The 25,713-nt window shown below is 34.7% G+C and overlaps 1 protein-coding gene across 2 annotated transcripts in view; it reads right to left on the reverse strand.

The window, feature by feature from the left end:
- Nucleotides 1–25,713, reverse strand: part of TMEM65 (transmembrane protein 65) — a 49,698-nt gene that overhangs the window by 20,683 nt on the left and 3,302 nt on the right. The window contains exon 2 of one of the 2 annotated variants that reach the window (XM_081266874.1): nt 12,434–12,514. The exons of the other annotated variant lie outside the window; for it this stretch is intronic. Within the exon in view, the coding sequence (XP_081123000.1) occupies nt 12,434–12,514 (81 nt within the window). The remainder of the gene's footprint in view (nt 1–12,433; nt 12,515–25,713) is intronic. 2 annotated transcript variants of the gene reach the window in all.

Raw genomic sequence — 25,713 nt, forward strand, 5'->3', positions numbered from 1 at the left:
GCACTTTCTTTTACTTCTTCAAATTCCCTATACATTGAACAAATTATTTAGAATATCCTACAAATCCTAAGAAAAGATAAAGCCTAGACAAATGAATAATGGATAGGCTCAGCACAGTGGCAAAGACCTGTAATCTCAGCCATTCAAGAGGCTGAGGCAGAAGGATGGCAAGTTCAAGCCCAGTATTAGCAACTTAGTGAGGCCCTCAGCAACTTACCAACCCTGTCTCAAAATAAATTTAAAAAAAAATAAATTGAAAAAGGATTGGGGATGCAGCTCACAGGTAAAGTTCCCCTAGGATCCGCAGCACCAAATAAATAAAGTACATAAGTACTGTGGACAGGACAGGGAGGAAAATCACTAGAACAGTATCAGAGTAAAATCAAAATCCTGCTTCACAAAGAACCTAAGGAGTACAAGAAGAATCATAAAGGCAACATTCTTTAGAACATGACAATTTTATTGAAAAGTACCCTTGAGTTCAAAGCCATCCTCAGCAAAAAGCGAGGCACTATGCAACTTAGTGAGACCTTATCTCTAAATAAAATACAAAATAGGACCAGGGTGTGACTCCATGGGTGAGTGCCTCTGAGTTCAATCTCCAATACCCTCCCCCCCAAAAAAAAGAATCCTTGAGGGCTGGGGATGTGGCTCAAACGGTAACACGCTCGCCTGGCATGTGCGGGGCGCTGGGTTCAATCCTCAGCACCACATAAAAATAAAATAAAGATGTTGTGTCCACCAAAAACTGAAAAATAAATATTAAAAAACTCTGTCTCTTCTATCTTTTAAAAAAAAAGAATCCTTGACATATGGTAAATTATCTATAATTACATAAAAATGTATTCCACTCTAACGTTTTACTAAGTAGACCTGAGCGTGTGTGTGTGTGTGTGTGTGTGTGTGTGTGTGTGTGTTATATCATACATTCTCCCTTTTCTGTGTATTTTAAAATAATGAGGTAGCTGTTAAAACTCTGCTTCATCATACCATACTTGCTGACTTCTTTTAGCTCAAAACTTCTGGTTCTTCATCCAATAATGGCTAAGTAAATTCTTATCAAATCAGTCCTCCTACATAGAATAAGCTACAGACAAAATAGAGTTAATAAATTTCAGAATCACTAGAAAATGACTGTAACAGGTTAATTCTGAAGGGAATCAACACTTAAAAGAAATGATACAAAGTGAGTTAATTACCTGTTTGTTGCAACCTTCAGCCTGAGAGTAGGCCCCCCAATCACAACACAAAGAGTAACACACTCACACACACCCCAAGCACACATAGTTTCACTTTAGATTTAAAGAAAAAAAGCCCTCCCAAAAACTTACAATGAAGAAATACTTCCCAACTTATTTTATGAGGAGAGAATAATACTAAAACCAAACCCTACCAAATTATCAAAAATAGTAAATTGCAGACCAATATCCTTCATGAATACAGCACAAAAATCCTTAGTTGAATGATAATTGTTGTCTTCCTAAAGTATGAGTGTTTACTCATAATAGTGGTAAAAATAACATTCAAACTTCATCACATTTTTCCCCCTTTCTTAGGTAGTTCTCATTTTTGAAAGAAGCGACCTTTAATAGGAGTCCATGTTTAGAAAGAAATAGGATAGGGAAATTACCCCATAAGAATCTGTGAGATTATACTTATACATAGGATTTCTTTGCTTTAGATTTCACATTGTAAAAACTCTTAGCTGAAAGGTAAATAAAAGATAATTGCTGCAAACTGATCATTTATTTTTTATCAAATCAAATAAAAAATATTTGAAATGTGACTCTTCTTGTCATTGAGAATTTATATACATTCAGTTATTATAATACATAGGTGATATTTCCTAATATAAAATATTCCAGACATTCATCACAATCCTGGAAACATGAGAAAAATATTTTGCATGTTTAATATAAGATTTTTCAACACTTTCAACATATTATTTTGCTTCAGTAATCCCGGAACACTAGAGAAAACAATTTAAATATTGAAAGCAAATTTATTTTTTAAAATGAATTTAAGAACTGGTGCTGGGGTTGTGGCTCAGAGGTAGAGCACTTGCCTACTATGCATGAGGCACTGGGTTTGATCCTCAGCACCACATAAAAATAAAAATGAAGATATTGTGTCCACCTATAACTAAAAATATTTTTAAATGAATTTAAATACAAAAAGAGGTATTTCAGTTAGTTTTCTAAATAATTCAAGCAACCAGAAAACTGTCATAGCTCATAAAATACTGTTTCTGCCTAAATAGAACAATATTAAATTTCAAAAACAATGTTTCTTTAATGATTCAGATATTATATTACATTATATTCATCAGCTTAAACTTCAATTATTATATTTAAGAGATATAAAACTGAGAAGTGCTGTCACAAAGACTTAAGAGGGTCTGAAGAGAACATAATTTTTTTTCTCCTATTTCAGAAATAAAAATGCATTTAACTCAGCTACATTTTCTATTTTATCCTATATATGTAGAAATATTTTTATACTGTATTTACTTAAAGAAAAGGGGAAATCAGAGATGAAGAGAAGGACAAAGGGGAGAAATGAGAAACATAACAGGTAAAAAAGAAAAGATGAGAAACAAATGCAGAGAGAAAAGGGAAGCACTGGTGACTGAAGTGGAACAAATTACATTCCATTCATGTGTGATTATGTCAACATGAACCACACTATTATGTATAACTACAATGCACTAATAAAAACATTAAAAATATCTTTTAAGCAGAGAATTTAAAATTTAAAAAGAAAGCCTCCCAGGTCACATGAGAATAAAACTCCAATCTGGGAGAATTCCTTGCTGGAACTGGGTTTTCAGTCCCTCTACTGTTTGCTTTGTTGGTTAACCTACAGTAGTCTGAACTTGTCATCTTTGGATAAGACTCAGTTTGGACAAAAATATAGAACACAATACTAAGCTCCCTTAGAACAACAGATGAAGAGAAATCACCTCCAACTATGCCAGAGATTCCCAGGTTTTGCTGTAAAGGTTTTTGTACTCCTGGTCATGCGGAGAGTTTAAGATAAATTCCTGACTAATTATTTATTTACTATTGTCCCTTTTCTTAATTTTAAGTTAAGGTAGCATCTGTGGTAACAAATTGGCCAACTGTAGTTTTTAATAAGATGAACTCCAGTTAATCAGGAATTTTCATTCTCCTACTGGAATGTATTCAAAAAATAGTTTTTTATTGGCAAAGTTTTTCCAAAGAAACATACTTAGGACAATAATCCTAAAGGCAAGTCTATACTACTATATTATCTCTAGTCATATAAGAAAAAATATTTCCATTTTACAACTAACCATATGGTTTTATCCTAGGAAATTCCTACAAGGTTTTATCAAAATATGTTTTAGAAAACTTCATAACTGAAATATGACTTACATTAAATTATTTTTATTAATGCTACTAAATTTTGGCATATTAAATTTAAAATTTTACATTAAAACTCAAAATGAAGTAGAAATTTATTTTAAATTATACTTTTCAGGAACATGTAAGTTTTAAAACCGAAGCTCTAGTAGCATAACTGCCTACAACTTAGGCATACATGCCTGAGTTAGGTTATATCTATAGTTTTGACCATGTTTAATTGTGCTCCCATCAATCTGAAGTCTTGCTTGGCCACTCATCTTTTTATAAGGAAATACCATAATTGATACTCAGTGCTTATTACAGAAATAGAATGCATAAGGTTTGGAGTCTGAGATGATAGGATTACAGATTCCTGTTCTACTGCCCTGGTACAGATAAATCTGGGATTACTATTTGTGGTATACATTATAAAAACTGCCTTGTGAAATAATTAAAATTTTAGTGTCAATCATAAGTTGGGAAAAAAGGGGACTAAAAGCTTCTTTGAGAACACCAATGTAAGTGAAAGTTAAAGAAATTGCCCAGAATTCAACCGACTGACCACTAGAAAATTTACCTGTAAGAAACTGAACTAAAAACAACTGTGCCTATAACAAAAATCTACCTCCCACCAGCAAACACTACACTTATGGCATTTACTTTCTGGAGAGGGAGCTGGAATGTAACAAAAAGTTGTCAGTTACTAAGACAGCATTTTTCCTCTCAAGAGGAAACCAGGTCACACACACACATACCTCCCCAAACCCCAAAGCTATTATTTTTTAAACTCCACCATTCAGCTAGCCACATACACACACAATCATACCATCAAGACATGAGAAAGCACAGATTCTGGTCTTCCGTAAGTATTTATTAACTGCAGTCACTCAGTTTCTAGGAAATTGTCCCCCTTATTGGTGAGGTAATAGTTATCTGGTGTTTTGTTGTTGTTGTTGTTGTTGTTTGCAGGGGATACTAGGCATTAAACTCAGGGGCACTTGACCACTGAGTCATATCCCCATTTCTATTTTGTATTTTATTTAGAGACAGGGTCTGAGTTGCTTAGCGCCTTGCTTTTGCTGAGGCTGGCTTTGAACCTGTGATCCTTCTGCCTCAGCCTCCTAAGCCACTGTAAGTATAATACAGTCATGTGTATTATACTTAGCTGTATTGATTTTTATTTTCTCTAGTGAAGAAAATTAATTTTGTTACCATACTACCAAAAGCATTATACATATTTAATGCAATTCCAATCAAAATCCCAATGACATTCCTTATAGAAATAGAAAAAGCAGTCATGAAATTCATCTGAAAAAATAAGAGACCCAGAATAGCTGAAGCAATCCTTAGCAAGAAGAGTGAAGCAGGTGGCATCACTATAACAGATCTTAAACTATACTACAGAGCAACAGTAACAAAAACAGCATGGTATTGGCACCAAAATAGACTTGTAGAGCAATGGTACAGAATAGAGGACACAGAGACGAACCACACAAATACAGTTACCTCATATTAGACAAAGGCACCCAAAGCATATATTAGAAAGAGGATAGCCTCTTCAACAAATGGTGCTGGGAAAATTGAAAATCCATATGCAACAAAATGAATTTAAGCCCCTATTTCTCACCATGCACAATACTCAACTCAAAGTGGATCAAGGACCTGGGAGCTAAACTGGAGACCCTGTGCCTAACATAAGAAAAATAGGCCCAAACCTTCATCATGTCAGATTAGACCCCAACTTTCTTAATAGACTCCTATAGCACAAGAATTAATATCAACGATCAATAAGTGGGGTGGATTCAAACTAAAAAGCTTCTTCTCAGCAAAAGAAACGATCAGTGAGGTGAATAGAGAGCCCACAGAATGGGAACAAATCTTTACCATGCGCACATCAGATAAAGCACTGATCTCTAAGGTATATAAAGAACTCAAAAATCTTAGCACCAAAAAAACCAAATAACCCCATCAATACATGGGCCAAGGAACTGAACAGACACTTCTCAGAATCAATCAACAAATATTTTTAAAAAATGTTTAACATCTCTAGTAATTAGAGAAATGCAAATAAAAACAGTACTAAGATTTCATCTCACTCCAGTCAGAATGGCAGTTATTATTAATTCAAACAACAATAAGTGTTGGTGAGGATGTGGGGGAAGAGGTACACTCATACACTGCTGGTGGGACTGCACATTGGTGCAGCCAATATGGAAAGCAGTATGGAGATTATTTGGAAAACTGGAAATAGAACGACCATTTGACCCAGTATCCCACTCCTTGATCTATACCCAAAGGACTTAAAAATAGCATACCACAGGGACACAGCCACATCAATGTTTATAGCAGCACAATTCACAATAGCTAATCTGTGGAACCAACCTAGCTGCCATTCAGTAGATGAATGGATAAAGATAACGTGGTATATATACACAATGGAATATTACTCGGCAATAAGAGAGAATAAAATCATGGCATTTGCAGGTAAATGGACAGAGTTGGAGAATATAATGCTAGTTAGCCAATCCCAAAAAACCAAATGCCAAATGTTTTCTCTGATATAAGGATGCTTATTCATAATAGGGATGAAGAGGCATGGGAGGAATAGATGAACTATAGACAGGTCAAAGGGGAGGGAGAGGAAGGGAGGGGACATGGAGGTAGGAAAGGCAGTGGAATGAGATGGACATCATTACTCTAAGTACACGTATAAAGTCATGAATGGCATGACTCTACATTGTGTACAACCAGAGATATGAAAAAATGTGCTCTATATGTATAATATGAATTGAAATGCATCCTGCTATCATATAAAACAAAATAGAATAAATTTTAAAAATTAATTGTGTTTATGAAACTACCAAATCCTTACCTTATTTGAATAAACAATTTTCTGAAAGCAGATCCAAAATAATTTATTCAAAAGAAGTAGAAATACCATGTGCTTTGTTGCTTTCAAAAATGAATAAAGTATATAAGTCTATACTCACAGCAAAGTTTTAGTAAAATAAATACAGAGTAAAAGCATGGTAATATTAAAATATAAAATATAGCCACCTCTGATAATGTTAACTGGAAAACAGAGAAAGCAATACCTGTTTATTTCCTATCTTCCTTTGCCAAATTTATCTTTTATTATAAAATTCACCAATTTTGAATATGAACTCTTCTTTCTATTAGCTTGAACAGGTGAAACTAAAACACTGGGGAGTTAAAAAACTAGAGAGCACAATCAAATACTAACAAATCTGAATAAAACACCCACTTTGAAGAAGTTAACAAAACCTATGTGCCCTTTCATTCTGTTCAGTCAAAACTGATTTCTATAATAGGATTTACTGCAAATATCTTACATTAAGCCATACACACACACAATATATTTATAAATAGCACATATTTATACATTTGTGTTTACCTACATTAAAAAGATGAAGCTATTAAGTATATTTTTTAACTTAAGAGGAATTTTTAAATAAAAGTTAAAAAGTAACATTTAAAATAGTGAATTCCTTTGGTTTATCTAAAGGAATGTCACACTTCTCCACTATGAAGATTGTACAAATAAGTTCAAGGAAGTTAATGAGATTGAGAAAAAGAAGAAAATGAAAAGAAAATCATCCATTACTTATCAGAAATAAACATTTTGCTATATTACCCTTTGACTATTTCCTATAAAGGTGTTCACACAAAATTAATTTTTCCTTTTTCAAAAAGCATCAAATGATGAATATTTTCCCAAACCTTCAAAATTTTGAAGGAATTTTATTTCATCATATGATGTATACTAGCTTAATGAACCCCCCACTACTAAGTATTTAAAGTACTTATTCTTTTTCATATTTAGAAATAATACTAATTTGTACTGAAATCTTTTGAGTTCCTCAGTAAGTTCCTTAGGGTAGATTCCTATAATTATAATGAATTGAAAAATAAAACAAAACATGTATTTATAGAACTTTAAAAATTTTGCATAATGTCTCTTGAAACAAGTATGTCATTAAAAAAAAACCCACCTTGCTTCATTTTTATTTTTTAATGTAAACTTCATGAAATGTTTTCAGGATATAAGCAAAATAACATTAAAACAAATTCCAGAGAAAACTTCAAGCTGTAATTGCCAATTTTAACTGACAACTAGATTCCAACACACAAAAAATTAGGTAAGACAAGTCTGAGAAGTTTATTGTAAGATTTTAACTATGTATCTCTTCTTTATTATAAATCCCTTTAAGATTAACTTTTTATTAAAAACCATTAGACCATTAGTCCAATATTAACAAAAGTTTTAGGGTAATTTATGCTGTCTAATACATTTCTTTTTTAAATAAAATACTAAGATACACATCTTAAATTGAAAATCAAAACACTTTGATAAAAGAAGTATAAGTGGAACAGTCTACATTTTCGTCTCCATTATCAAATCACAAAACATATTTACAACAATGATGGTGAATGAAAACAGAACTAGAACTCATTACAGCACTCTATTATAATATCTAATTGAAACTATAATTTGTCATTTTCACTGTTAAGCAATCCATTAGATTAATCCTACTTTACAAGGTGTAATTCCAAAGTGAAACAAAATAAATTCTGAAAAACAAAAAGAAGAGTTTTTATCTTGTCCATTTTCTATTATGCTAATATCCTCTTCAAATTGTTTTTTCCCTTCCTTTCCCAAGAAATAATTCCACTTCAAACATGGCAATAACATGGCCTATTACCATGTATAGAAATACCAAAATAAGATCTCAAACTAAGGGGAAATTTAAAAATCATTTACAATAAACTTAGGAAAAGCATTAAAACAACTTCACTCTAAGGTGATATAAAACACCTAGTATTCCTTTATGATAAATAACTCAATAATCCTTAAGAGCCCAATTATCCAGTTTCTGAATTTCTGAATACCTAAAATCTCCTCCAAACCCACCACAGCATCTTTCCCGAGAAAGTAAAGGAAGCAGGCAAAGTCTGGCCTAATAAGAGATTATTTAAAAGAACAAAGATAAAACTAGTGCATTTAAACAATAATTTAGGTATCCGGTCTCAGATGCCCATATTTCTGAACATTATAAATAAGTGCTTAGTTTTCTAATAGAAACAAAATCGAATGGGTAAGGTGAAATTTACAATAAAGAATATACAATAAAGAATAAGAACTTAAAATGCAACAATGCTGTATGCAAAATAATTTAAGTAAATCATGTAAAATGCCAAAAAGTCATGCACAAAAAGGGGGTTAAAAGCTACACAAACAAGTAAATACAGGTCAGTAATAGACTCTCAAAAAATGACATTCAAAATTGAAAATGAACACTTTATAAACAGCAAAGAATTTAGGTTTTCATTAACAAGTATTTGTAAATAAATATTTTAATTGTAAAAGGATTTATAATTATTTTTAAAGTACATGTCATAGGTAAAACCCATAAAAGCATTTGAGTGTGATCTTATAATTCTGTTTAGCATTTAAAAGTGTTTTATATAACATATGCATTATATAAAAAATAAATTTCTACTTAGATCACAAGAACTAACAGTGTCACCTCATTAACTTCCTGTGAACTAATGTGCCTCCTGGGGCCTTACTGCAATCCAGGTGGGTAACAAGAAGAAACTAACAGATTTCTGGGCAGGTGCAGGCCAGTGGTGTAACAGTTAGACAAGAGTTGGCCAATGGTAATGATAGCATAGCTGTACCACTCAATTAATCACTCATATGTACAAAACCCATTAATTAACTGTGGCTTAAGTGAAAGTAAATACTAGAGATACAATAATTTTTCTTCCTTTATTTCATGGTAGGTTTCTTTTTAGGATAACCAAACATTTATTTTTAGGAAAACCAAATCAACATATTGATTTGTGGTTGCTTCCACATGCCAAACTTGTATACTTGGAACAATTATATATATTACTTAACAAAGACTTCCCTTTCATCATGCCTATGAAAGGCAAAGAAAATAATTACTATGTACAATAATATTCCATTTTAAGAGGCTAAGATATTGAAACAATAGAGTACCTTTTAAAGATAGGTTTTTGTTGTTGTTGTTTTTTTTTTTTTTTGGTACTGGGTATTGAATTCAGGGGCACTCAACCACTAAGTCACATAACCAGCTCTATTTTGTATTTTATTTAGAGACAGGATCTCATTGAGTTGCTTGGGTCTCACTGAGTTGCTTAGGTCTCACTGAGTTGCTTAGGTCTCACTGAGTTGCTTAGTGGCAAGGCACTAAGCAAAAGCTGAAGTTGGCTTTGAATTCAGGATTCTCCTGCCTCAGCCTCCCGAGCCACTAGAATTACAGGCCTATGTCACCATGCCCAGCTAAAGATAGATCTTGTTACTTTCATTTATTTGGTATAAAGATATATTTAGTTTTGAAAAATCATACAAATATATATATGCATATACATAATATACATATTATATATATATTATTTTAAATATATATCTTCACATGAATTAGAAAAAAATAATCATAGAATAGCTTAAATGTCTATGAGTATAGCTACACAGATTCCCAAAAGATATTCATTTTAAAGTAACATTGCTTAATATATAAGAAGCAACAGAGATTTTTCAGTTGATGTGTTACCTTTTCTCTTTCAATTATTTCCCAAATAAGAATTCTTTCATAGAATGTAAGAGCTTTAAGGAGTCTTAGAAACAAACTCCCAGTGGCTCTCAATATGGGACCTCTCCCAGAGGAAGTTTAGAAATGTATGGTTGTTTTACATATAATAATACTGAGAAATGCCACTAGCATTATGGAATCTAAACTTTCTACAGTACAATAAATAATCCTTCATAAGAAAGATTCATCCAGCTTAAATGTCAGTAGCATGCCTACTGAGAAATACTGACTTAATTCACTTTGAAGATGGAGACTCAGATGTTAAAAGTATAGGCAGGTCCAGAGCCCATATTCTAGCTTCCAATTCTCTTTCATTTAATAAGTTCTCAATTAAAATTAAAAGTAACTAATATCAATCATATGTGAATATATAAAATACTGTCAAAGCTGGGCATAACTATAATCCAAGTGACTTGAAAGGATAAAGCAGGAGGGTGGCAAGTTCAAGACCAGCCTAAACAACTGAGTGAGAACCTTTCTCAAAAAAGAAAAACCTTAGAAAGGCTGGGAATGTAGCTCATTTGTAGTATGTAACTGGGTCCAATTCCCAGTGCCAATCAACCCATCCATCACACATTCAAACAAACTACTGCATTAATATTTGAAACTGAAGTAAAACTGCAATTAACTTGAATACTAATATCCTCTTCAAATTGCTTTTTCCCCTTCTTTGCCAAGAAATAATTCTAGTTCAGACACATCATTTTTTAAAAAAAATCCATCAAAGTTAGAGAAAGAGAAATAAAACAAATGATTCATCATGGCTACCAGTTAAAACATTTCTTGAATAGAGGCATTACATGATTTCTGATGGTTTCATAACTAGATACTTGTAGTCTAGGACTAATCTCTACTGCTAACCCTAAAGAAATCCATTATTGTGAAAGAGCACTAAACTAAAACCCCAAAGGACTTGACACAAGTTCCTACCCTAATATGTAATTAGTCACCAAATCCTAAACACATTTTTCATGTTACAAATTAAATGAGAGGTTCAGTTCTCTCATTCCCTTTAAGGCTTTAATTTTATATTTCTTCTTTACTGCATACCAGTATATTTTAAATATAGAGGGGTGCCACCAAAAATTCATGAGAAAGAACATTATAATGACTAAAGATATAACTAAAGACTGATTCTCAGAATGTGAGCACTTACAGGTAAACCCTACAATCATTCATCAGCACTACGTCTCCTAGTGATATTGATTACCATAATCTACTATCATTTCTTTTCCCTATATCATTCCAAAAATGAGAGAGAAAAAAAATCAGTCTTCAAAGTAATTCAAAATCAAAAATATTCTTCAAAAGATATTAGCATTAAATGTTTATACCTACTGGATTTAAATTTTTTAATTTTAGAATTACCTAAAAACTGGTAGAGTATACTGAAGAATTCTTACAATGTAATGACATTAATATGTGTGTACATATATTACATGCATAATACATTTCTCTTAAGTTCTTATGACATGGTTTTTGCCCTTGACATCATATTTAACCCTTAACCAAACATAATTTCAATGTTCATAAACCACAAAATACTTCAGATTCCTTTTTAGACACCACATTATATTTCTTAGACAACATATTTAAATTGAATAATAAGGACAGAGATATATGTATTTTAGTCTTTATCTCTCATTCTCTCATACACACATAATTCCATTACCACCACAGCATGCAACTAAAATTAGACAGCAAGCTGTATGGCAGATAAATCTAAAAAAAAAATATCATTAAGGGCCTTGAATAAATGTATATAAAGCTTTCAAACCAGTCAAGATTATATCTTTAAAATACTGAGGGTGAGATGCATTGTAACTCAGTGAAAGCATACTTACTTGCCTAGCATGCATAAAACCCTGGGTTCGATCCCTAGTGCTGAAAAAAAATTATGTATACATGCACACACATATATATTCATGCAGGCATTAATATATATGTATTACATATTTATGTATGCATGTATACATACACTGAATAGTTCCTGAAGTTCAGTTACTTAAATACAGCTTGTCAGCTTGTCTCTGGAATATTCTGAAATGTCTGTATGTGGTCCTTTTTTCCTATGTAGTCTTAAAAAAATTCATAGCCTTTGTTGCTTCTTATGTTTTACTTGCTATGGTTATTTTATATTTTTTTAAATACATTATTAAATATAATTAAATAAAAGTGATTTTGTCTTAAGGTCATAAATATAATACTTCAGTTTAGTTAATCATGCAATTATTATTCAATCATATCCACAAATCCCAGGGTTAGATGACAGAAATAAATACTGCTGACAGTCTAAAATACTAATATAAAAAATTTAATTAGTTCTATTTCAAACAAGCAAGAAGTTCCATCAAGTAGATGCTTTGCTACTTGCAATGAACATGTGACAAGCAATCGACACCATAAGAATGTACTATACTATACCAAAATTATCAGGAGTTTCTGCTGATGATATCTCCTTTGCACGCTTCACAATGACAATCTCAGGTTTGGGATATCTGCATGCTAAAAATATTTTAAAATTAAAATGTATTTAAGCAATAAAGTAATTACAATGTGTAAATATTTTTTAAAGTTCATGAATGTATATGAAGTTTTTAAGTGTCACATGTTAGTTTGAAGGCAGTCTTTGATTTATTCAGTAGTATAGGGCTGTACAATTGACACTGCAAGCTTCAACTGTACAGGCAGTCTTAATAACCAGTGGGGGCAGGAGGGTAGCTCAGTGGTAGAGCACCTGCCTAGCATGCTTGAGGCCCTGGGTTAAATCCCTAGCACTGTCAAATAAATATATAAGCAGTGGGGAAAATTCAATGATTCTGTGACCTTCAAGAATTTGTCAAAACACTAAAAACGTCTCTCACAGGTATAAATGCAAAGGGAAATCTTGAAAATAGTAAAATTAATGTTAATTCAGTATACTGTATTTTAAAACAGAAACACAGACAATTAAAATGTTTTATTTCTTTGTACTTAAGTAAAGCAACTTGAACAGTCTGAGTCCTCTTCTTTTCATACTATTTCTCATCATATAACTTAACAATATAAAGCATCCTTCCTGTACCTTGAATTATCACATTCTTTTCTAAGTCTTAGATTAGAAACACACACACACACACACACACACACACACACACACACACACACAAATTTATCCTTTGTATTTTCAATGTCTTGAAATATCTCTGAGAGTTCCTTTAATAAAATGAACTTTTTTGCCAGGGTCACTTCCTCTAGAACATCATCTTTTCATCACAACCTCCCACTTTCCTCATTTACATTCATAAATTTGCCTCCCCTGAGCTCTGCTGGCAGCAGACTTCAAGTCTTAAATGGCAGCAGTTCAGTGCCAGTGTTGACATTCTCACATTCAGCTATTTCTTCTGTATTGCATTTATATCTGAGTGAAATCTCACTATAGTATTATCAATGCTATAGTTTGGATATTGTTTGAGTGTGTCCCCCAATACAGCATGTGTTGAAAGCTAATCCCCATTATGAGGTACTGAGGGAAAAATTAATCAACTATGGTGTTTAGAAGTGGGGCCTTTGGGAGGAAATTAGAATCCAATAAAGTCATGAGGGTGGAGCCTAGCAGCTTTATAAGGAGACTGAATGACTGAATACTAGTAGCTTTATACGGAGAGAAAAGAAAAACACCAGAGTAAAGACAGACACACACTCCCAAATGTGTTGCCATGTGAGGCTCTGCACTGTATTGGGACTCTGCCAGCAAGAAGGCCATCACCAGATCTATATGAGTCTCCAGAACTATGAGCTAAGCAACCCCTTTTTTTAAATATAAAGTTACACAGTCTTAAGTATTTCATTATAATAATGCAAAAAATAATAGTCTTTATTTTTTGCATTATTATAATGAAATACTTTCCCTTTTTTACTGTTGTTGTTATTAAAATGGGGTCTAAGTATGTTGCCCAGGCTGGATTCAAACTTCTGTGTTTGAATGATCTTCCTGCCTCTACCTCCCATGTAGCTGGGACCATAGGCATGTATCACCATGCCTGGCCTTTATTTTCCATTTGGTCCATTTCTTGTAAAACACTGCATGGGTTTATCAATACTTTTCTGTGAGTCAACTGAATAGATACACACCGACAAATAACAACAGGCTGTGAAAGAAGAGATGGATTGGTCATAATCATGATACGCAGCTTTTTTTTAAATAGTGATTTGTGGACTCAGGAAATAGAAGCAAAGTTTACAGTTAAGTTTGCACTTTATGCATACTCAAAGTTAATATACTGAGATAAAATAAATTTTAAACTGTGTTGTTGAAAATTGTTATTTAACTAAAACATGGTTATTAAAATTCATGCACAGGGAAACAAGGCCTGCCTTCCATAATTACTTAATGAAATGTGAATAAATCAACAAAACAGGGCATTAGATTTTAATACACACTATTTTCTACATATTCAAATTAATAAAAAAAAGAGAATAATGTTCTTTTACTTAGAAGCAAAATGTTTTCCATTTTACTTACTTGAATTTATTATTATTCAACTATCAGCCAAAGATTTACTGATCTATAATGAAGTAGGATTCAATTATAAAACATCTTGTGCTTAAAAATAAGAGAAACCTTTTCATAGATCAACTCAGGTTTTTTTAACTGCCTCTGTATTCATTGCTAAACATATATATATATATATATATATATATATATATATATATATATATATATATATATATATATATATACTTAAAGGGTTTAAAAAAAAACTTGCACAAAATCATCCCTGATCTCAAAGAGTTACACAGAGTTGGTAGCATGTATAAACAGATATAAGATGAATAAAGAAAAAATGCCGCAGTCCGGCTGTAGCAAAATAACTGGGGAGTGACGAACAACCTGTGTACATTGATATAGCAGGAGTGGGAGCCGTTTATTGTAGGACAGGAGGGGTATATATACATTCCACACAGCTTATCTTAATTAACATAAACTAGATACAGCAGTCAACCAATAAGGAATCTCCACACTTAATGGCTCGCTGGCGTTACTTCACAAACCACTCCCTCTGGCAAAATGCCAAGCGCCATCCTGACTTGTTTATAGACCCTAACAAAAAAAATATAAATTTCCAGAAGAAAGAAATTACATCCTGAAGAAGAGGAGAAGAGAAAGGCTTTGTGTTTGGCCTTAACCAATTTAAATTTAAATAAGTGGATGGAGAGAACCCCTCTTTCCCATAAAATGCAGTCAAAAATCTGTGAGGTAGAATGGAGTCAAGTAGGTATCTGTTCCGGAGAGAGGGAAGCCACAGTGGCCTAAGCAGGGTCCAAAGTTCAAGCAGGGTGAGGGTGTTTCGGCATAAGAGGGTCCATCTGGCACAAAGTGTCAAAACCCAATTGGAATGAGAAAGGATTCCATGGTAGAGGGGAAAGGATTGTGGTACAGGGTGTCAGTGTCCAAGTTTCAGTAAGAAGAGCATCTGGACAGGAGTACTTTAGCAGTAGTGGAGATGGGGTATTGGTGACACACTAAAGTAGTGATCCAAAAAAGAAATATATTAAGTGTAACAGGAAGCAGGTATTTCTCCATCGGAGAATAAATACAGAAATACAAAGTGAAAAAACTAAAATGTACCTTGTGGTATTGAATTAGTATTGGAGAAATTGTTATAAACTCTTATAATATATAGTATTGTAGAGAAAGAGGGGGGACAGATACATAGAAATGACATAAATTATTGCTATGATTTGGCCACAAGGGATCCCCCAAAAGCTATTATGAATGCAAGAATATTTAGAGATGAAAGGATTGGATTGTGATAGCTATAACCTAATCAGTCCATATTGGTGTGAATGGATGGACTGAGTTGTAACTACAGGCAGGTAGCCGTGGCTAGAGGAGGTGAATCATTGTGGGTATACCCTGGAAGGGTGCATATTCCCTGAGGATCCTTCCCTGCCCTCTCTGCTTCCCCACTGGCCATGAGCTGAGCAATTTTCCTCCATTGGGCCCTTTCCCCATGATGTGCTGGGTTACCTTGGGCCCTGAGTTATGGAGTCAGTCAACTATGGATTGAAACCTCAGAAACTGTGAGCCCCCAAAAAACTTTTCCTCCTTTAAGTTGTTCTTGTTGGATAATTTGGTCACAGCAATGCAAAAGCTGACTAAAACAATTATGTATATAAATACTTACAATCCTTGGTTCACAAGCTCTGTTAACTGTGAGGGCCTGGGAACAGCCATACCCTACCAGTTATGAGCACACCTAATACCCAAATCTTGGTTTCTAAATACCATTCTACACTGAAAGAAACCTAGGCTCTCTGTAGAAATAGCTGATTCAGGGTTGAGGCAGAAAAAGTGCAAGACAAACCTGGAATCCCTGTGGCTACTGTGACTTCCCTGCCCCCTACACAGACATCTACCTCAATTCCATCTGTGGTTTTTGGACTGAATTTTTATGGGAAGGAAAAGGGAAGCAACCTCTCTCCACAGAGTTATTTAAATCCTGAAATGCTTTTAAGTCCAAACCTGAAAGAGGGGACATGCTCAACAAGTAATGGGTAAGGAATCATGTCAAAAAGACACAGAGCTAACTTGAAGGGGTTTCCACTAGTCAAATATGGAACAGATAGAAGATCAAATAATAAACCACAACCCACTAAATAAAATAAAAATCCATTATTATATATTGATGTAAATTAATATACTGAAAATTGATGAAAAATGGAATATTTCATAGACTCGAAGTATTACTTCACAAAATACTTAAAAATTACAGAAAGGAAAATAACTTCACAGTGGATAAATCAAACAGCTTTTAGTCAAATGTTCAAAGATAAAATCACCAGGGAAAATCTGAAATCACAGGTCAACTGACATGACTAAAAAGAACATAACACTGCTGTGATATTCCTGCTAAAGATGTACTACTGAAATCTGTTCATGAGCCATGAAACAAATTTAAATTGAAGGACATGTCACAATATACTAAAAGGAAAAACTAAGGAACTGTTTCAGCTGGCAAGAAATTAAAGATATGTAACAACTAACTCCAGTTGTAATGAACATCATGGTGCACAATCTGACTCTTAGTTGGTAGAAGTCTTTCTAAGACACAGCTCTCAGTGGCCAATTATCTGGGGGAACTACCTCAGCTGAAGAATGCTTGGTCCAAGCCCCTGCACCCTGTCCAGGGAAATCAAGCTCTAATAGCTTGTTTTCACAGAGGAGAGGTACAGTAATCTCACCCAGCTCACAACAATAGGAAGGGTCATCCAACTCTAGAACTCCTTGCAGGGTCAACTGAGTCTTCTGTTGAAACTGTGTGACAACAGTGTTATCTTTACATTGTTGTGACCATAAAACCTGACACAAGAACAACTTAAAGAAGGGGAAGTTCATTTGGCTCATAGTTCCAGAGGTTCAATCCAGGGTCACCCAAGTCCACTGCCCAGGCCCATGGTAAGGCATAGTTGAGCATCACGGTTGAAGGGCCTGGAGGAGGAGAGATATTCAGCCCATAGTACAGTAGGAAAGCAGAGAGAAAAAGGAAAAGTGGCCACAGGAAAAACAAACCCTTCCATGGCACACCTGGAAGAAGTGACCCACCTCCTCCAGCATGCCCCGCCTTCCTGCCTGCCCCACCTGCCTGCAATTCGACCCAATTAATCCATTCAAACTAGGATGAACTGATGAGGTTACAGCTCCCATAATTTAATCATTTCATCTATGACCATCCCTGCATTAACACAGGAACTTCTGGGGTACACCTCACATCCAAACCAGAATAACTGAATTTCTACCCCTGCCCAAATTTGTTTCCTTCCTTTCCCTTCCTAAAGTGAGGATTCCAAGAGCATTACCCAATAAGTTTCTTATAAATCAGCCTTTGTCTCAGAGACTGCTTCCCAAAGAACTGAGTCAAAATTTATTTTCTAACAATTCAGAAAAGGGAAAAAAAAAGTTTACTAGGAAGTTTTCTGTGAGGTTGAAATTGTTTCAAAATTTTAAAAATACTAAAAAGTAGGGAAAGCACAAAAGAGAATAACCTGGAAAAAAAAGTACGACTGGGGCATGGTTTACTAAAGAAATAAGACTTCACTGGAGAATATGTTCTAGGTCATAATGGGAAGGAAAAGTGATGTACAAAAAGGAATACAGTCACACATTACTTCAGAGAGTTACATCTTCAAAAAGCATTGTTAGGAGATATTGTTATGCAAAAGACGTGAAGTGTATTTAAACAAAGAGTTATGATGTCACCAGGCAACATAATCTTACATCCAAAGATCACCATTAAGTTCATCAATGCTATGGAATGGATATGGTCTCAGTGACCCCAAAGGTCCACTATAATTAGAGGATTGGTCCCAGGGTGGTGCTATTGTGAGGTGATGGAACTTTTGCAAGGTGAGGTCTTGTGAAAGTCCTTAGTTCACTGAGGGTATGCCCCCAGAAGAGATTATGGGACTCCAGTCTCTCTCTTGCTGACTCCCTGTTTGAAGACATAAGCTCTTCCATACAAATGCACCTCCACCATGATGTGATTACTCACTCTGACATGCACTCCCACCATCACTATCTGCACCATGCAGTGATGCAGCCAAGAGGAGGCTGCCGATCCTGAGCTGTGCTATTTGGACTTTCAGCCTCCAAAACTGTGATCTAAATAAAAATCTTTTTCCCTTCATGAAATTAGCTGCTTCCGGTATTGTGTTGTAGTAACCCAAAGCTGACTAATAGACTCATTAACTAAAACACTGTTATGTGTCAAATGACCGGACATTTGTTACACAGCATTTATTTTTCAAAGATAATTATGTATAGCTATAAAATAATAACAATTCACCTTTTTCTAATATTTTTAACAAGCCTCTTTGTGTGCAAGAAAAAAATTTCTAGGATAATATTTCTAAATCATAATCTTCCTCATACACAAAAATTGTACCAGTTCACAAAATATACCACATCTTATATTATTAAAATCATGTTTGTTTACATATTTCCTTCCTCAACTCAAGGAAGCCTGAGTTTAAGATGCATATTACTGCAATTCTCTCCCATCGTCCCCCCCCCAAAAAAAATAACCTTTTATAACACTGCTACTCAAAAATATGGTCCAGGGACCTCTAGCACTGAAATCCTTGGGAACTTATTAGAAATATAGAATCTCAGGTTCCCCTCAAACCTAATGAAACAATTTGCATTTCTATAAGATTCCCAGACTATGTATGCACATTAAACTTTGTGAAACCAAGTTTCCACTGAGATGTGGAGAGCTACAAGGATCAGTATACAACCTTTACTATAAAACAAAGTCAAATTCAATTCAAATTCAAGACATTTTGAACCCATAAGAGAATAGAAGTCAAGAGAAAACAACTCGCCCTCAATCAAAAGAGAGGTAGGTACCTGCAAGGACAGAAGAGATATTAGCATTGCTTTCCTGGGATAGATGCAACTATACTGCACCATAAGAAGAATGCAGCTAAACAGTAGAACAGGATAAGTCAGAGGGCTAATGTAGCCACTAGAAAACACTTAATTAGAGGTGTCCATAACTTCTTGCAGGTTTTTACCCCAAATCTTACCAGATACACAAAGAAAGATTTAAAAAAAAAAAAAAAAGGCCTTAAGAAAATGTCCATCTTAGCGAGACCTAGAGGAAGGAAATGGCAGCTGCACAGAAAGACATGAAATGCTACCTCGTTCCTTTTCTCAATTTCTCTGATGAATCAAAATCTGTAATCTGCAAAAGAAGGGCAAAAATGTTGTCACCCTTAGGGGACAGAAACTGGACCAGCCATCCAGTTTCCAGGGGCTGCTTCAGTGCTAAGAATCTACATCCAAAAAAATCTTTCTGTGGGATACAAAAAGTTTCTTTTTAGTAATAGGTAAAGAAGGTTGAGGAAAAAGTATACAACCCATATAACAGCCCCCAAAATCGGGGCTAAAATCAATACTTTTTCTAGTATTAAATGGATCTATAATAGATTATCTCCCTTCCTTAGTTGGAACCACTGATCTTTTCTTCCCTCCTTAGCCACTAATGTCAATAACAATAACTGACAGTTCACAGTTGCTGAGGGCCATTACCAAGTAGGAATGACGCATTGATTTCCTTGCCAGCGTACCCCATGTTAAATTTGTTGTGACCTTGCATGTGTGTTTGAGAAAGATGACCCTACTCAAGGACGAGGGTGGATCCAGGATTAGGGTGTATCCTGCAGTTTGAGGAAGTATAGTATCCCGGTCCTTGGGTTTAGGGCGTTCCCAGTTTAAGACCTTGGGTTTTAGGGAAGTTCGCTGGAAATAGGGCGTTCCTGCTACCTGAGCTCCTGTTGTGAGATTCAGAGAGCATTTTGGGGAAAAAGCCTCCTGTAGTAGGTGAATTGGGTGGCAGCAGAACTGGGATTGCCCCAGAACGTGTGTGGAGGCCGGTGTGAGTTCGGGAATAAAGAATTGCTGTTTGAATCTACAAAGCTGTGTGGTGGCTCGTGATTCTGTGCCCAGCCAAGACTGCGGCACACAGTTATAGAACATCACTCCTAATAATGTTACATCACTCCTACTAATATTACTTAAGTAATAATTAAGTACATTATAATAATGAACATTATCAATAATTAACATTAACAAAGTCTCTGACTTTGGTTGTAGACTGTTGCTATGTATTAAAATAGTACTGCTTTATCTTCCAAAATTGTGACCATGATTTCTATAAAATTAGATAATTAAATAAAAATTACAAACATCAGCATGACCTGGATAGCACTGAAACAGAAGCTTAATTAATTGTGTTATTTTAATGGCTAATGGAAGAACACATATTACCAGATTTAGGAGGAAAATATCCAAAACAGAGCATATTGTATGATATGCAGAAAAGAATTTGAGACTGGGCATATCAAAAAGGGAATACAAAAGCCTAAACCTAATCACTGCATTAAACCAGCTAAATGGATTAACTGAGTGATAACTACAGGCAGGTAGAGTGTGGCTGGAGGAGACAGGTAAAGGGGGGCATGCCCTTGGGTCCTACATTTTGTCCAGGGTAGCAGAGCTCTTCTGCTTCCTTGTTGTCATGTCCTAAGCTCTTTACCCCACCACACCCTTCTGCCCTGATGATCTGCCCCATCTCCAACCCAGAGCAATGGAGTTGGTCACCTACAGCCTGAGACCTCTGAAACTAAATAAACTTTTCCTCCTCTAAAATTGGTCTTGTTCAGGTCTTCTGGTCACAGTGGTGAAAAAGCTGACTAAAACACTAAAATTCCCCTAAAATTTTAATTCATAAATAGCAGCCTCAGTCAACTACCTTTTAGATGCTTAGAACAATAACACTTTGAACATCCATAATCCAGATATTAGCAAATATACAAGGAATATCTTCACTGTAAGAACTGAAGATCGATAACAATGTAATAGATGCCACAGTTCGCTGGAAAGACAAAGAAGTAATGGTCCTTGAAGTGTCTTTCAAGATTAGACCCTACTAAGAAGTGGAGGGTGAAGAGAAATAATGTTTTTGAAAAAGCAAGAAAGAAAACAAAAGAAAAAGAAAATTAAAAACACTATGAAGAGTGACAAATAGCAGAAGGGCATACATTAGAAACAGTAACAGAATGCCAGGAAGCAGACCTCCTTACACAGCAGAAAAGAGAGTTTACCACAACCACAAGGAATGAATGAGAATAGAAAATAGTCTGAAAGCAATGAGAATGATGGGGGCAAGAGGCACTCGTGCACGCGCAACACACACACACACACACACACACACACACACACACACTCACACACAAACTAAACCCAACACATTTCACTATCACTCTGATAGAATCTAAAAAGCAAGCCAAGTGAAACAGCAGTGTTCAGGAGGCATTTGGTATAATGACTAGTATGTCTACAAACAGAAGTAGCCCCAAAGGAAATTACTGCATTAAAATACAGTATATAAGGATTTTGACATCTGGTACAGGCGAGATTGTGCTCATTCTCAAAATCCTTTAATTAAGGCAGAGAAAAAGTGCAATATGTTCAAATATATTGCCATCAAAAGCCATCTAAATACATATTTCAGAGTTTCCCTATAAAAATCTTGTGTCTATAAGAATTTCTTATTAATCAGATCCTTTGAGGTAATTTTAACATGTAACTACTTGTTTTACTTGATCATTCTCAATAACTTAAAGCAGACATAAACTTAAGAATCAAAGACAAGGTTAGAATCCTATAAAGCTACATATTAATTAATTCAGCTGACATGATCAAGATGCTAATAAAATCTGCACTCAGGGATTTAGTCCCCAGTTGTTCCAGTTATTTTATACACGGACATAACAAAGAAAACCAAACAACAGTGTAGTTATGCAAACAAATCATCATTTTTAGAAAAACTAAAACAATGCCTACTAATAATGGTTCATTATCACATCATCCTCAACATTCAGGGTCATCTATTATCTTTTAGTTCCATGAGATCTCTGGATAACCTTATAAATTACTGACTTCACATTATTTCAACTTTCTTAGCCACAAATTTGTTTAAAAAAAAAACTTGTCATAACTGCTAGAACAAACAAGTAATAAGTGACTACTGCGGCGGAAAACACAAAATTAATTACTTTGGTAAATTAAACTAAAGCAGTGTTTGGCTTATCTGAAAGCCACATTTTCTAAGATTCTAATATTCAGAATTTAGTAAAGAAGTGAAGGAAAATAGTCATCACAAAATTCATTTATTCACTAGAGAGGTGAGAAGTCCAGTAGACAGGCAAAGAATTATCTGTCTTTATCCAGAGATAAATATATGTCCAATAAAGCAATGAGCTAGAAGCAAAGACAATATACTGATAATAGCAAACTGATACATAACAAAAGAGGAGACAGGGAAGAGCAACTAAAGAAACAGCTTATAATATTTCATATAGAGCAATGGCTCTCAACCAGGGTGATTATGTTAAACCTCTTCCCCAATAGGCCACATTCCTGTCCCCTCCAAGGGACATTTGGCTTTGTCTGGAGATATTTTTGGTTAGCACTAGATGGAAAGGGTGAAAGGGTGCTACCAGCATTTAGCAAGCAGGATAGGGATGTTGCTAAATATTCTGTGTGGGGGATAACCCCCACAACAAAGAATCACAGTCCAAAATATCCATATTGCTGAAGGTAAGAAATCCTGACATAGAAGAAAGATCGCTATACATCTCAATAACCATAAGGAATCACTGCACTAGGACCCAGTACAGGAACAAATGTTCAAATTGAGGGCCATTATCCTAAAAAATAATAAAAAAAAATCTTAATGACCTGCATTAATAAAATATAATAGAAAATTTCCAACAGAAATTATTTTTATTGTACTGATAAAATGGAACAAACTATGATTACCTACATGAAACGCCACATCTCCTAATTTCCCTTCCCTTGAACCTGGACTGGCCTTAGTGACTTTCTTGACTAATAGCATGTAGCAGAAATGACATTCTGGGGACTTCCAAGACTGGGCCATAACAAATCTGTGATAAGCTGAATAATGGATCCCAAAGATGTGCACATACTAATTCCCCAACCTGTGAATGTTACCTTATATAGCAAAGAGACTTTCCAGGCGTGATTAAAGATTTTCAGAGTTCCCTTGATTATCCAGTTGAGCACTAAATGCCATCATAAGATTCCTTGTAAGAGGGAAGCAAAGAGGTCAATGAGAAAGAAGATAAAGCAACAGCTGAAGCAGAGATTCAAATGATATGGCCAGGAACCAAGAAGTGCTAAAAGCTGGAAGACAAAAAGCACAGATTCTTTCTGAATCATCCAGAAGAACACAACCTTGCTGACACTGGTTTTAGTCCTTTGGGCCGTATTTTGGACTCTGGGCAGCCAAAACCATAAGAGAATAGTTTGCATTGTTTTAAGCTACTAAATTTGTGATTTGTTATAGCAGCAACAGGAAACTAATACAAAGTCTTAAAGCTTCTACCTAGCCCTCTTAGAACATTTTCTGTTGGAGTCCAGACATATCATCAAAGTGTTAACAGCTATTCTGAGATTGTCATGCTGGTGAGACCACATCTGCTTGGGTCCACAGTACCAACTGAGCCCAGCCATATGTGGTAAATCCATCTTGGATCCTCTGACCAGCCCATCCTGATTCTTCCCCTCTTGGTAGGCCTAGTTGGGGCTATATCTCCTTTATTCCTCTTGTATTGTCTCAATGAAAATACTAAAATATCTTCATTCATATATCTCAATTTGGACTATGATATATTTTTCTCTTTGAGCAAAAGTCAAGATAATGCCCAATCCATTACACAGGCTAACAGATTAAAAGAATTGCTTCTTTCTCACATAATCCTGGCGGAAAAAATAACAACACCACTGTTAAAGGGTCAACATTCCTAATGGATCAGAACTCCATGAAAAATTTAAGTTATAAAGTTTCCCATCCCATCTTTAAATAGACAATCACAAGAAATGGGAACTATAAGATTGAAGTTCAGAATTCTATGATTAATGTATATGGATACAGACATAATAAAAAAAATTAAGTACAAAATTACGACTTACACAGAGAAACAAAAAAAAAATCTAACTCTATTATTGGTGGAAAAACTGCTCTATTCACTTCAATACATCTTTTATTTGCTATATGTAAAAATAATCTTTATTAAGACATCTTAGTGCACACCTAACAAAAATATTCTCTAAGAGACTTCTTTCAAATCGTATCTCTCATTGTATCACCCCAATCAGCAACTCTTGTCTCTCTGGGAAACTCTAGGTAAGCATTAATTACAAATCTCATGTAACTGTGGGAGCCAATGTCCAAGTCAGCCCCTAAGGATTCCCACCCCTTTGGCATTCACACACTGTGCAGTACCTTCCCACAATGTGCCACAGTGAAAGAGAAGCTTTGTTACTTCTAAGACTGTGTTAAAAAAGATAATTCCCAGCTTAGGATCTCTCTCACTTATTCTAGATAAACAGCAGCCATGGCTAGAAAATACTCAGATATCCCTGTAGAAAGGCCCACGAGCAAAGAGCTGACACTTTCAGCCAATAGCCATGTAGATTTGCTTCGAAATGGATCCTCCAGCCCTAGTCAAGACTTCATATGATACAGCCCCAGTAGAAAGCTATATTTCAATTTCATGAGAGATTAGGAGCCAGAAATACCCAACCAAGCTGCTCTAGAATTCCTTAACATCAGAAATTGTGAGATGATACATGCTTGTTTTAAGCTGTTGTGTTTAGGGATAATTTGTTACACAGCAATGGATAACTATTAATACAATGTGCACTACCATTTTTCAGAACCAAAATGTTGTATTTTAATCGTTTTTTAAATTTTTGAACTATTAATTACAAAAATTAGGAAATGTGTTTTAAAAATCTTGGTTAATATTGAAAGGCAGCTCTGAAAATCTTAGTTTGACAGTCCTACTTGTAGTAACAATGAACCAAGGACGTTCAGCAGAATATGGCCTGTTTCTGGAAGGAAAGAAATTAAGTTGAACAGGTAAAGTAAGAGGGCAACATACACTTTTTGTTTTAATTGGGAAGAGAATCAGTCTGTAATTTGAAAATCACAATATCCTATTTAACTATAAGACATCCCACAGAGTCTACCTTATATACTACAAATTGATTCTAAAGCTTTATTTTGTCACCAACTATACCAAATGCTTACTGATAAACATGTAAAAAGATAAGAGTAAATGTACCA

The sequence above is a fragment of the Spermophilus citellus genome (assembly GCF_964194105.1).
Source record: "Spermophilus citellus genome assembly, chromosome: 14".
NCBI lineage: Eukaryota > Metazoa > Chordata > Mammalia > Rodentia > Sciuridae > Spermophilus > Spermophilus citellus.